Raw genomic sequence first — 14720 nt, 5'->3', positions numbered from 1 at the left:
ATATCGAGTGATGGCAATGTTCGAAAGCGAATTTGCTGCCATCATGTATGTATGTATGTATGTATGTATGTATGTATGTATGAATGTATGCCTAAAACTTTCGACAAAGGCGACGGATTTTCACGAGATCGGTATCGTTTTGAAGCACGACCCTTCAGACGACAAATATCGAATAATTGGCTTAAAAACATTAATTCCTACACTCCCAACTGGGCAGTTTTCTACGAGCAGAGGTCGCTTTTTTTCACCGATATTTTCGAAAGTAATCCCCTCTTTTCAATTGACTTGCCTTAATTTAAACCTTCGCCACTTCCGGTTAGGCGATGGACGCAACCGCAAAGACGTCATGTTTTTATTTACGTTCTTTCCTCCTTTGCGGTATGGGTTCGAGCCTGCCTGCCTAATACCACTTTTTATGTTTTTTGCTCAACAAACACTTCCAAAAACCCCAGGCAACACCAGGTACCTAGGCTAGTATCAAATAAATAGTAGTTAATTCGTGTTATGTATAGGTCTTATTAGTATTGTTATTGTTATTCTTGTTATTGTTATTCGTTGTTATTGTTAGGTCTTATTAATAGTAAAGGTCTTAGAGAGAGATGTTGTTGTATCTTAGAGAGATGTTGTAAGAGAGATTGTTCGCGTTATGAAGATTCATATATATATATATATATATATATATATATATATATATATATATATATAATGTTCATACTTAGAAGTGTAATAGAAGCTCTTTGAGTGAAGAGACAGTGTTGAGACAGTCTTAGTGTTCATATTGTGTATGTAAGATGTGTATGTAAAGACATTTTAAACCACATGATATACATAAGACATATATAACAATTTTTACTTTACCTTTTGGTAGAATTACAACACAAAGACGACGTTTATAAAAACACATGATGGGTTTATTTCTTCTCCCGACCGGTCGTGGTTTTCATCATCAAGAATTCAAAGCTTCACATTTTAGTTTAAAAAGTGACCGTCTCGCTTCTAGACGTTCGAATCCCAACTGCAGACTATCGTCTGTCGTCCTCAGACTCCCTCTCCCAGTTTCTCCCCCAGTTTCTCTTTAGTTTTTAACTATATCTAGAACTTCCCATTTTCCATGACGTCATACACATGTTAAAACATGTGTCTTCTTTCACGTGTTCTGGACATGCGTATTCAAAACTTTTTCCTTTGTTTACAAAAGGAATTTTAACATATATTCTCAGTAACCTATATTTCCATTATGTTAAAAACATGTTTATTAAATTATCTTGTAGTTGCATTCCTCAATTGAATTTTTAATAACAGAATTGACAACGCACATTCTTTTCTTGAAACTATTTTATCTCTAAGCTAAACAATGGTTTGTTTTCACATTCCATTGCTAATTCTCTCTCGTAATCTATTTCTAAACCTAAATTACGAGGTTCGAATTTCGTCTATGCTATTTCATTTTCATTTTAACTAAATCTCTCTTTTTTCATACTTACATGAAAAGGGGACAGCCCGTATCATGTAACATTCGAAGTTGAATATAAAAACAGTAGAAATATATGGAAATAATCTTTAAGATAGTCTTAGTTTCTAAACGTATTTACTAATAATTGTTGTTCTGGTGCAACCAGATTAGTCTATCTGAAGATATCGGCTTCTTGATTAAAATGCACAACACATTGATGATATTGTTTTATTTTTCGTTTCTTTTTGCAAAATTCATTTATCTATAAAACAAGTAAGATAAACACAATGAATAAATATTTGAAGATATAAAGAACTTGAAACAAAAAACTCGTACCAAGATAGCTGAACCCTAAAAGGTTTCATACACCGGAAAACAAAAGAACCAAACTAAGACCATCAATAAATATATGAAGAGATAAACAACTTGAAGCTAAGAACTTTTTTTCCAAAATTATTGAATTTGGCATTAAATAACTCTTATGATGGATATGTCGTAACACAAATCATCCAAAAACATGAATAATTGTTTCAGTCTGTTGAACTTGGTGACGTCAGCAGCCGATGTTCATTATTCTAGATGTGAGCTGGCAACTGGAATAACTTTTACTCTAAAAAAAACATGGTTATCATTTTATTCTATTTGGGGATGGGGTATGGTACCGGATGCAAGATATTCCCACGTCATTTCAGACATTCCAGTCGAGAGACCTTTTTTAGATTCTAGCCCTTCGTTAATGTGCAATTGTTTGAATATCGCTTGCCTTTGGTTGACCGGCTATATCTGAAAGGTTATTTTTTAAATTCTTTTCAATGAGCCAGTTGCTTCTATAATTACTGAAATAATGGAGATCTTCCTAAGTTTCCAGTTTCTTTTAATGTGTTACATTAGATCGTTGTATTTCGTTACGTGTTCCCTCTCAATTCTGTTCAATCTAGCATTATTGTGTGGAGAACACTAACTTCTACCTTAAGGTTGGGTTTTTTTCTTCTCTTTTTGTCATAATGTCAGGTTTAACAGCTCCGTTTACTAAGGACGTGTAGGGATTTCAGAGACATAGTGGATTGTGTATGCCTTTATTTTCAACTGTTCTTTCTGTTACGTGGTCCCAGGACTTACTGCTACATTCGATATTCAACATCTTACGGATGGTCCAGTGGAAATATTTGCATACTCGGTTGTGTCGCATTGTGAATTAGCAGTTCACAATTTTCCCTGCTAATGTGCAAGTACAGAGGTTATTTTTAGTTAAACTAAATTGTAGTATTTTTAACCTTCTTTCTTATTGCTGTAAAAAAAATCTGACGCGGAACGAAAAGTCAACAGTTTTCTTCGGGTTTTCAAACAGAAACGTGTGTTAAATTCGTCCACGTTACCAGCTTATTGCCGTTACAATGGAAGATTGCAATTTCGTTGCAAGCTTTAAACGTCTTTTCACGCCTTAATTCCGAAAGTATACACACATCCACTGAAATATGTATGCGTCTGAATGCGATTCCCATAGACAGACTGGTCTTAAACCTTCGTTTCTCTGTCAGTTTCGATATCCGCGGCGCCGCGTGTCTTGTAGCCAACGTCTTTGTTTTACTCTACGTTTTGCTTCTATAATCTCTCATGACACCACTCCCCTTTCTCTTTCGTGAAAACTTGTTTATTTCCGAAACTTTATGTCACTTCGGGTTATACTTAGTTCAAGCCTTATCAAGATGTACACGCTGTCCGACATAGGATCAGTTATTATGTAATAACCTTTCTTCTCTTCTTTTCTGCATTCTAACGTCGACTCAGTATTAGTGTTCTATACTTGATACATGTTCTTTAAGTATACGCACATACATTGAAATACGTTTTACCTGTATACGTCTATTATTATATTAGGTCAGTAATTAACCCGTGTTTCCGTAATGCTTTTTTTTTCTATATATTTTACTCATGAAATAGTACATGTTAGATCTTTTCCTTTATTTAGGGATTGAGTTATGCTTATAAATAGTCTATTTTAATCGTTCTAATTTGCAGTAATTTGCGATTTATTTATTAAGTCAGCCATATATACTGTGTCACTATTATTCTCATACGTTCTAACTTTATGTTGCTGGAACTTCGCACTTTTATTTGATACAACATATATCATTCTCTCTCTCTCTCTCTCTCTCTCTCTCTCTCTCTCTCACTCTCTCTCTCTCTCTATCCCCCCTTTTCTCACACACGCACACGCACTCTCCGTCATCCTCGGCAGTCTCTTTCTCTTTCTCTCTCTCGTTGAATATATTTGTCTCTTTCTCTCTCTCCGTCATCTTCGACAGTCTCTCTCTCTCTCGTTGAATATATCTGTCTGTCAATTTCCTTCTCTCTCTCTCTCTCTCTCTCTCTCTACCCCCCCCCTTTTCTCACACACGCACACACACTCTCCGTCACCTTCGGCAGTCTCTCTCTCTCGTTGAATATATCTGTCTGTCAATTTCCTTCTCTCTCTCTCTCTGTCTCTCTCGTTGAATATATCTGTCTGTCAATTTCCTTCTCTCTCTCTCTCTCTCTCTCTCTCTCTCTCTCTCTCTCTCTCTCTCTCTCTCTCTCTCTGTAATAATCAATGATAATAAAACTAACAAAGTGGCTAAGTGGTAAACGACACGAACTGATAAACTGGTTGTGCCAAGTTCGATTCCAGTTCGTTCTACAGGAACACTTTCGTCAAACTTAACTGAACCTTGGGTCTAAAACTAACAACAGAAGAGAATACTTTAATAACCTATTATAACCAATATGTCATATTAAGACAGGTAATTATACGATTTATTTTACTCGTGGATGAATAAAAAAGGAGGGATAATTAGAGGGGAAGAGAGACAGAGAAGGGTTCATTGAGATAGATAAAAATATAATGCAAAAAACAGGGTGATTTTTTTTTAAATTTTCATTTATTTTTTCATTTAAGTGCTTTTGTAAATTCACATTTTCCTTTATCATTTATATCGTATTAATCATATGATTCTACTGTCAGCATTGGTTTTCCCGATATCTTTCATAGTTAGAATTCTTTCAAGAAAGACAATATGTTATTTTCATGGCAAGTGTTCGTCTGAGCTCCAATCTATGATTCCTCCTCCCCAAAATTTCCCGAAAACACTCGTCTATCTGAAACCACTATCGATAATTTCTCCTCACTCTTTATCTGTGCATAAACCTAAACGTGGATTCCATGAACAAAGCTTCTTTCTTAGAATTGCACGCCTATGGAATTCTCTTCCGTTTGCCTACTTTCCAGATGACTACAATTTGGTCGTCTTCAAGTCCAACGTAAACAAATTCTTATTGATCCGTCCCCTTAAGTAATCCAATTTACCAAATTCCTACTACTAACGGATACTACGACATGTTCCCTTTGAATACTATACACTCATTAACCCTTATCCTCGAGTGGCCTCTGGAACTTGATGAGTGGTAACTCCTATGTAAAAAAAGAGGAAAACATCGGATACTTACATGGATAGGGACTACATAACGGTTACTATCGTCCTAATCGAAAGTGCTTATGTGGAACGAACTAAATCCAAACGTGACATCCTCGATGTTGTAAGTCCGCGTTATTAACCACTTAGCCATCATCACTTTTCTTTACTCAGACAATCTAACGCTGAATCACATTTTGCCTAGTATAGATATAATATTAAAGATTAAATAATAATAATAATAATAATAATAATAATAATAATAATTTATTATAGAGATAGTGTAATCGACGTATTTCTTTAACCCGCGTTTATAAAAAAAAATGCGCTAAACGAAAAGAATGTAACACTTAATATCATTGTATGAATCGATTATTGATTCCATTGATGCATGTGTTACGCCTGAAGCAGATGGCATCGTAAGACTTCGGAATTGTCTTTGTAATTCGCGGCCCACTCGAAATATCGGACTCCATATTTTCATTGCAAAACTACCATTGTTGTGCCACGGTGAAGATGGCGGTCTCGAGACGCTTTCGATTCACGGAGAACAGTGGAATATTCACGAACGAGATATCCAGTCTAAAAGAATAAAAGAAAACCAAATAAGAGGGAACTCGGAGATTCCAACGGATATTTTCCACTTCAGTTCAGCATCTGGCATGTGTTGTCTTTCTCGACCCAAGCTGTCATTGACCACACCTAATGATTGAACATAAATGATTATTCGAAATAAGTATTATTTTCAGTATCGATCCCAGGGAAAGTTAGAGTCAAGATGTTAAAATGAATTTTTATGCTTGGAAAATATAATAAAATACTGCTGCATATATTAATTTATAAATATAAATAAATAAATTTATATATAATATAAAAAAGTATATTATAAAAACAAGTGAATTATTCATGGTCCCCGCGAGTGCACAGTGAACGAGGCATAAAAAAGGACTAAGTTCAGCATTTGCCCCCCCCCCCATTTAGCCCCTAAATCTCTCCAAGGTTTTAACATATTCAAATTTGAGTTCAGAACCATGCAAATAGACATACACATAAAATTTTGGAAAAATATGGTAAAATAGTCCCAAACATGTAGTGTTTTTATTAGCCCCAAAAGAGCCTCTGGGGCACACCCAAGAGTTATCGAGAAGTATAGATTCTATAGAAATAAGTTAGTTACAACTTTTCAGAAAGTTTTATAAAAATTCAAGGCATCAATTTTTTTAATAAGCACAAAAGTGTAAATTTTAGCCATTTTAACCCGAAATGCACCCCTAGTGGGGGTGGGCAACCGGAGTTTTCCCGGAGAATCCGTTCTCTTACTTTTTTACTCATATCATGTTTAATGTTTGTGCAAAATTTTTAAAAAAAATTGCAAAGGGTAGTTATTGAAAAAAGTGCGGACAGACGAATAGACAAACGGACAAGGGTGAATTTATTGGACCGCCTTCCTTTTTTCGGGGGGGGGGGTGCAATAAAATTTATATAATAGAAATAGCATTAAATAGTGCTACATGTTAATTTTAGGTTATTATTACTGGTAACTCTGTAGAATACAGATCGTGTTATTTTTTTAATAGGATTTCCTAGTTAAATTTGATTTTCACGGTATCCTTTGTTTATTAAATTTTGAGGTGAAATTACAGAATAGTTGCAAAATGCCCTAGATTTTCCATGTTGAGGATAGGTTTATAAATAATGATGTTATTATTTCTGTGAATATTGCCTCGGCACAGTCTAGTAGCTTATATAAGCTACCAAAATATGGCTAAACGCTGAGCCATTGAAAATTGCTCAACCAGGCGACTTCCCTTCCCTTGGTGGGAACTTGTTTATTTTTAAAACATCATGTCACTTCAGGTTGTACATAGTTCAACCCTGGGGTAACTCGGGCAATTTTTAGAATTGCAGGACTGTCCCTCCTTTAGGGGAGCCTGCGGGTATCCCACTTTCCAGGCCTTGTGCCAAATAGTGCTGATGTGGGCAGCATTTAAATAAAAACCCTTGTCAGGATGTACGTGCTATCCAACATAGGGTCAATTATTATGTAATAAACTTTATTCTCTTTTTTATGTATTCTAATGTCGACTTAGTATTAATGTTTTATATTTTATTTGATATATATTCTATAAGTATACTCACATACACGCGCGGTTTGTGTATGTAAGAATCCGTTTGTCTCTATCATAAATTATATCATAGATACCTACCTAGTCCAGCAGCTTCCTTCCAATACCTCTTACCCTTATCATCCGCCTTTGGTGTCGATGGGTATCCTCCTGTTAACAGAAAATTTCCCCAAAGAAATGGTCTACACTCTATCTAAAACAATAAAAAAAAAGGGACGCGATTAAAAAAAACAATACAAGACCAAACTTTTAAAAGGGATGAGACGAAACTTTTATGATTAAATTTTGTTTTCGTAAAAAATACTTCCAATCAAAAATCATAAAAACAGTAACATTTCTTATAAGAAAAAACAAAAAATAAATAAAAAAGCCGACAAAAGTGTTTTCTAAAAATTTTGCTACAAAATATACAAACATATATTTTCATTCGTTGCTATAGCGTATTTTGCAGATTAATAAATATTTACTTACTATTTTTTATTCGAATCCTTTGAGATGAGTAATTTATTTATTTATTTATTTATTTATTTGCAGACATAGTTGTTGTTTCACCACGTTTCACTATTTTACTATTCACCATGATGATGATGACGATGATGATTAAATAATAATAATAATAATTATAATAATAATAATAATAATAATAATAATAATAATAATAATAATCTATATATCTATAAAAGTGAAAATATCTGAGTGCCAAGAGGACTGGGACTTTGGGAAGGCTTATTGCCACCCAATTTCCACTGAGGACTAATGGTCGCCGCCAACGAGCAATCAATGGTAAGCGGCTGTTATATTCTTTTACAAAGGTTATTGAAAGAGGTGGAGAATACTGGAAGTCTAGGGAGACTTATTGTCACTCAGACTCCAGGAAATACCACAAGTTGTTCTCAGAGCGTAATCTTTGATGATTGCTTGTGTGACTACTACTAGTGAGTAAATAATAATAATAATAATAATAATAATGATAATAATAATAATAATAATAATAATAATAATAATAATAATAATAATAATAATAATGACGACGACAACGGTGATAGCAATAAAAATAATAAGAAGAAGAAGAAGAAGAAGAAGAAGTAGAAGAAGAAGAAGAAGAACAACAACAACAACAAGTTGTGGTTAAACCAATCGAGTGTAAGCTATTCCACGCTTACCCTGGGTTGTTAACTATTATGCACTTCTAACAATTTCCGGTGTTAAATTCGCCACGCTGCTGCCAAAACCTCGCTACTCCAAAACTCGACACCTGCTGCCAAAACCTCGCTACTCCAAAACTCGACGCTCTGTCAAATCTATCAATTCCAAAACTCGACACACTGCTGATAAAACTTTCTACTAAAACACCCAAATCCAAAAATCAACGCAGTCTTTGTAAAATCAGGCTTTTTAAAAAAAATTTAAAGCAGGAGTATCTCATTTGCTTATTAGATGACGATATCGCAAATATAGTGAGAGAAAAGGCTGTCATTTTTTTTTAATTCATTTTAACTGCACAGGATCCTACACGCTACACAAAAAAAGGTTTGTACTTATTTTTAAGGTGTTTAATCACGGAAGAATAACTTATCTTTCCTTTGGTAGCATTTCAGACAACAAAAATAATACTCAAGGTAAGAATGCTCTCATAGAAATTAGGGCATTCTTGCATTTTTTATGATAATTGTGAATGTTGCCGCACATCGGTGTGTATACATGTGTGTACGTGTCCATGTATGTGTTTAAATATAAATTCCGTAAAACTTATCTTTTCGCGTCTACTTGCATCCTGCGAATGATTAGTTGACTTTTTTTTTTTTGTTTATTTTATATTATTAGACGGATCGCAAATTTTATATATTTTATGCAATAGCATCAAAGGGGAATTAAATGCTGTACTATGAGGATTTGCATTTGTTGCGGAGATGCTGAACACTCGAAAAACGTACTTTGTTCGTAAATCGTGGACTTGACATGTAAATTCGTGTCTTAGAAAGGATATGTAGATCATTGTATTTCCAATCTAAAAGCTTTATTCTTCTTTCTTTACAGGCCAACGTCGTTTTCTTCTTCAGCATAATTTGGATTTTAATTACAAAATTACGAATGACCAACACACCGGAAGCTGTAGACTACAGGTAAGGACTGCATGTAACTTCTTATGTAGCATTTTCCCAACAAATAATAAATGAATGTGCAAAAAATAATAAATGAATGTGCAACACATAATAAATGAATGTGCAACAAATAATAAATGAATGTGCAACAAATAATAAATGAATGTGCAACAAATAATAAATGAATGTGCAACAAACAATACGTTAAACGATAGATACATATACGAACAAATGGAGCTCATAGAAATACATAGTCTTTTCACGCACACATGTGTGCTCTGCGTTTCAACAAACTTGTACTTGTGCGTCGATGCACGGACAAGGACAATTCAATTGAATTTTGAATAGACTTTTTTTACATACGATTTGGTCTTGGCTCTTTGATCGTTGCTTCCCATGCGTGTATGTGGCAATTGGTTTATGTCGTGTGATCCTTTAGTGGCCTTTGATATTCTGTTAACTCAAGATGAATAACTCATGCATCAAAACCCAAGGAGACTTCTTGGTGATTATTGTTTTCTTGAGGGGAGAAATTCATTGATAAACAGAAAGTGCAAGATTAACTCTTTATCAAAGAAATGCCTCTTAATTTTCTTAATTAATTAAAACTCAGGTCTTGAGGAAATTTCTCTTGGGTATCTACAGTATCCGAATGTGTCGTCTCTTGGCTTCCAGGTGCAAAACCTGTGACGACCACATGACGCAGTATCCATCTCACAATTCGACACCTGCATCTAGCTTATTTTACTAGGGAGTTGACCCATGAAGTACATCGCCGTACTTGAGTACATTTCCGTTCGTCGCCAGGCCGTGCTCAAATGCGCTTAAGGATCCACCATCGAAAACAAACAGCATAAATCTCTAATATATAATCCATATGCTAAATGCTATTTTAATAATTCCCTTTTAGATTTTTCGCCATGATAGAGAGACATACACGCCATCACATAGATATGATATCGTTTAAACAATAATATTTGTTTCAAAAGTATTATAGTTATAAAGCCCTTTTAAAAAATTAATATTGATTCCTTTTAAGCGAATTACAAAGAAACGCAGTTTAACTTTAGCGCAAATGCAACATTCCGACTTCCAGTTGTTAAATACTCTCACACTATTTACTATGTATGCCAGCTTATTTGGTATTTATAGGCACATAATCTCCCTTAATGTGTAAATTACTAGTGGCCTTAAGATAGACTGCTCGTTCACGAAGTAAAGGCTTACTTTCTAATTAGGTTCGAACCACTCGACCAACAGTAATCATCACTTTCTACACTGATGATTGTGTAAAAATGGAAAACTAGTGTCTATATGCATAAAAATATTTCTATACTTATTAAAAAAATATTATATATATATATATATATATATATATATATATATATATATATATCGTTAGTCAACATTACAAAAACCGAACATTTACTTTATTCTCTCTCATAATATTTTATTTATTATTTTTAAGTATATCTTACACGTGTTTTGTTGAATAGCGGAAGCTTGCTAAACAATTCAACAAACAAAGGTATATTTCCCTAGAAAATAGTTGGAATGTTTTTTCTTGGGATGGAAAAGGATTTGGCAAGAAAAATGTCGATAAAGAAAATGGAGTTGGCAGAAACATAAGAACAAACAACGCTTATTTATTTCACTGTTTATAGGCATAAACCCCAAAGACCAACTATCGAATTAATGTGGAACCCGTCTTATGCCGTCAGTCTCTCTTATTAAAAAAATCTATAGTTATTTATTCTAAAATTTCATATTTAACTTCAAACTGAAACTAAGTTAAAGAAAGCCCTATGTGATATTATCTCTAAAATATGTATAATGAAAATAGTCTAAGATTTAATTAGATCCGGAAACCTATAGAGGATTTTAAAAGTATAATTTACTAAAATAAAATCATCTAAATGAAAAATTTACTTTCAATAAAAACACTTCTCCTTTATGTACATTAATATGCCTACCCTCATAAAAAAAATTATCATTCAAATATTTATTGTTATTTACTAGCACAAGACAAAAAAAAATTATTAAATCTAATTTTTCAATATCTTTGTTAAATTATTCATCCAAATTAAGACAACACGAGCAAGTATTAGGTTGGTGCAAAAATAATACAATTTTTTGACATTCAAGTCAAAACATTATATTATTTTTGCACTAACTTAACAGAATAACACAATGATAAAATATATCCTCATTGCATTTTTTTATAATTCTGTTTCTTAATTAGTTAAAGTAAATAACTTACCAATTAAAAATACGACTTATGTTTAAATCTTTTTCCAAAGCATCGTAGAGAACTTAAATCGTATCACTATTCAATGATAAAATTAATTCACATTCGAAATTAATAAAGCCCGGTTAATTATTAGAATTTTATTCATATCAATTTCCCTCTTTTACAATAAACACGCATCATCTATATTTATTAACATAATTGATATATCAATCGGAGAATTAGCTAATTCGTGTAATAAATTTATTTGAATGATTATTTATTTTTTTAAAACTTTTTCTAATATATATATATATATATATATATATATATATATATATATATATATATATATATATATATATATATATACTAGCAAAAGTACCCGTCATTGACTAAGTTCAAAAACAGCCTACAGAAAATGGACTCTGATTTATGAAAGTATGGTAGATTATGAAAAGGAAGGGTTGTAAAGAGATAGCTTTGAATTTGGGGGTATTAAAACCAAAGCAAAATATGATGAAAGTAAAAATAAAATAGATAAACCCCATAATTTATTATACCATACCTTTTCACACTGAAACGCTTATCACAATATTCTGTGGATCTATATTAAAAAAAAAACTTGTTAAACTTTGTGACATATTTTCATTTTATGGAAGTCAGGCGCGGACGAACATCCCATAATTTTATTATACAATATTTCTTCAAACTGAAACATAATTATCAAAGTATACTTACGCAGATAGATATGAAAAGTCTTTATTAAAGTTTGTGCCTATTTCCATTCTATGGAGGCCAGGCGCGAACGCAGACCCCACAATTTTATTATACCGTCCCTATTTAAGTTAAAACATACTTATCAAATTATTATTATGTATATCTATATCAAAAACACTTGTAAAAGTTTTTTTCTTTTAATTTTAAAATTTTTTATTTCCATACTTTGTGGACCAGGCGCGTACACAGACCCCACAATTTTAATTATTTTTTAATTTTTTATTTCCATACTTTGTGAACCAGGCGCGTACGCAGACCCCACAATTTCAATGAATCATCATTATGCCAGATCAAACATACCCATTCCTGTGTCTCGATACATCTTCTATCATTATATGCGATCAGTTTTCTATAATAGTCAACCATATAGGAGCCTATTCGTGACTAGATACACAGACGTTTAGCTTTATATATATATATATATATATATATATATATATATATATATATATATATATATATACTCTGAGGTTATTATATTCCAGAGGTAAAGTAACCAATGAAGTTTAACGAGGTTTATACAAAAGTGCTCAATTCCGAAGTAGAGCAGGGTATACTCTTTATTTGTTTTTACATAAGCAGTAATATGTTACTACACAGTCATGAGCATCTTTCGGTCAACTAGAGACCTATTCAGGTAAATACAGCTTATACAAAAGCAAAGTTTGCCATCATATAAACTGTACTGCATGAAGAGGTCTGTAGTAACTGGTAACTAGCTGACCGAAACATGCTCATGACTGTGTAGTAACATATTACTGCTTATGTGAAAACAAATAATTAGTATCTATCTATCTATCTATCTATCTATCTATTATGATCATATTCATTTTAAACGTTAGAACCAAAAATCTTAAAAATCAAAGGTCCTAAAAAATTTATTTTCAAATTTCTTAAAAGCCAAAAACACCTTCAAAAACCAATATAGATCATAAAATACTTTTAAAAATGTTGAAAAAGAAAACTTTAAAAGACTACGGAACCACAAGAACCAATAATAATCAAATAACTACATATGTATGACTATTAAACTATATTTTCTTTTAGAATTAACTCAAAATGTTAGCATCCTACAACTAATTAAACATTAGAATTCCAACCTCCAAGTCAATTTAATTCTTTTGATTCCTTTAATGTTTTATCTAGGCACAGCGGTATGGGCTTACGTTATAATTATCATAATGAGTATATTTAATTAATCTGAAAGAATGGTAAGTTGATCTTATTATCATTAGCATATTACCTAATTATAGCAGTATTCCCAGCATTAATATTCAGTTTCGTTCATGGTCAGCAATTAGATTAACTTATTGTACCTATTTACAATGCCTCCTCACGGGACAGAGTTAGACACCAGGGTCGTTTTTTAACGTAGAAAAAAGGTACTTACAAAAACAAAAAAAAACTTAAAATACGAATTATAAAATGCTATTATATCCTATTATAGATGTAGCTAGATTTTGGAAGTAGACAAAGGCAGTTTAATGGTATTTTATTAAAAAAAATTATCTAATTTACTAGCTTTAGGAAAGTCCCTTTCAATAATAATATAAATGTCTTTTTAGAATATCCTATGAATTTTTTTTTTTACTCTATGGCGGGATAAACCATATGGCGGATCACCTCCTATTTTTCTTTTTTATTATTACATGTGTTAAGTGGCTTAAACGTACAAGATTGGTTTCAGTCATTATGTATTGTGTTTTCATTGAAAACAATAAAATAATTTTTACTATTTTTTTTATTGCTCTTTCTATTTTCCCTACAATGTGCAGCCATATTGATTAACATCAGCTGTTCTGTTAGCTTTAATTAGTTCATTATTAAATTTATCAAAACCAATATTATCTTTATCTCTTGATCTATTTAGAGCATTATAGTACGCTGAATTGTTTTTATTAAACATCTGTACATTCTTTGATAATTAAGTTATTCTTTTGGAGATAGATGAAACCTATGGATTTTTTTTTTATAGGAGGTGGATGTTTAAAATTATTATCCATGTAAAATAAAGTATAGTTACGTTTGGCTCATATGTTTTGCTTACTACATTCAATGCAACATCCCATAGTTGATTACATTAGAATTGGTATCTATATACGGCATAATCACGTTGACACACCGGTTCCCGCTGGATCACCGAAGTTAAGCAACGTTGAACCTGGTCATTACTAATGGATGATCATTTGGCACTTTCAGGTGCTGTATATGCATTGGCATTGTTTCCAGTCATCCTGGTCTTCTCCTTGCCACTGGACTCAAACAGTGCCGATTCAGGAGAGGTGTGGTTGGTAATTGCGCAACCCTTGCCTCACAATTACACGCGCTACTGTCCCTAAGGGGTATCCTTTGTCTTTCAAGACTGAACGGAAGCAGGGGGGATATCTATAGATAATTTACGATTCATTTTTCTAATTTTTTTTCGTCTACTCCAAGCTCTTATGATTAGAATCAAGAATAATAAGGCACCATCCCTATATAGTCTCTCCCATCCCAATTCAGGATTGTCTCTGTGCAATCCCCTCAATATATAATGCCCCACCAAATCAGTAAACGTTAAACCGTGAACCCAATAGTAATATC

The 14720-nt window shown here is 32.7% G+C and overlaps 1 protein-coding gene across 1 annotated transcript in view; it reads left to right on the top strand.

Moving 5' to 3' along the window:
• The window catches only part of LOC145292069 (corticotropin-releasing factor receptor 1-like), a 670744-nt gene that overhangs the window by 630546 nt on the left and 25478 nt on the right, over nucleotides 1–14720 (top strand). The window contains exon 9 of the mRNA XM_080138124.1: nucleotides 9066–9151. Coding sequence (XP_079994250.1) covers nucleotides 9066–9151 — 86 coding nt within the window. The remainder of the gene's footprint in view (nucleotides 1–9065; nucleotides 9152–14720) is intronic.

Source organism: Euprymna scolopes, chromosome 13, assembly GCF_053919585.1.
Source record: "Euprymna scolopes isolate OS-2025 chromosome 13, ASM5391958v1, whole genome shotgun sequence".
Lineage (NCBI taxonomy): Eukaryota > Metazoa > Mollusca > Cephalopoda > Sepiida > Sepiolidae > Euprymna > Euprymna scolopes.
This window is presented reverse-complemented; position numbering and strand designations above follow the sequence as displayed.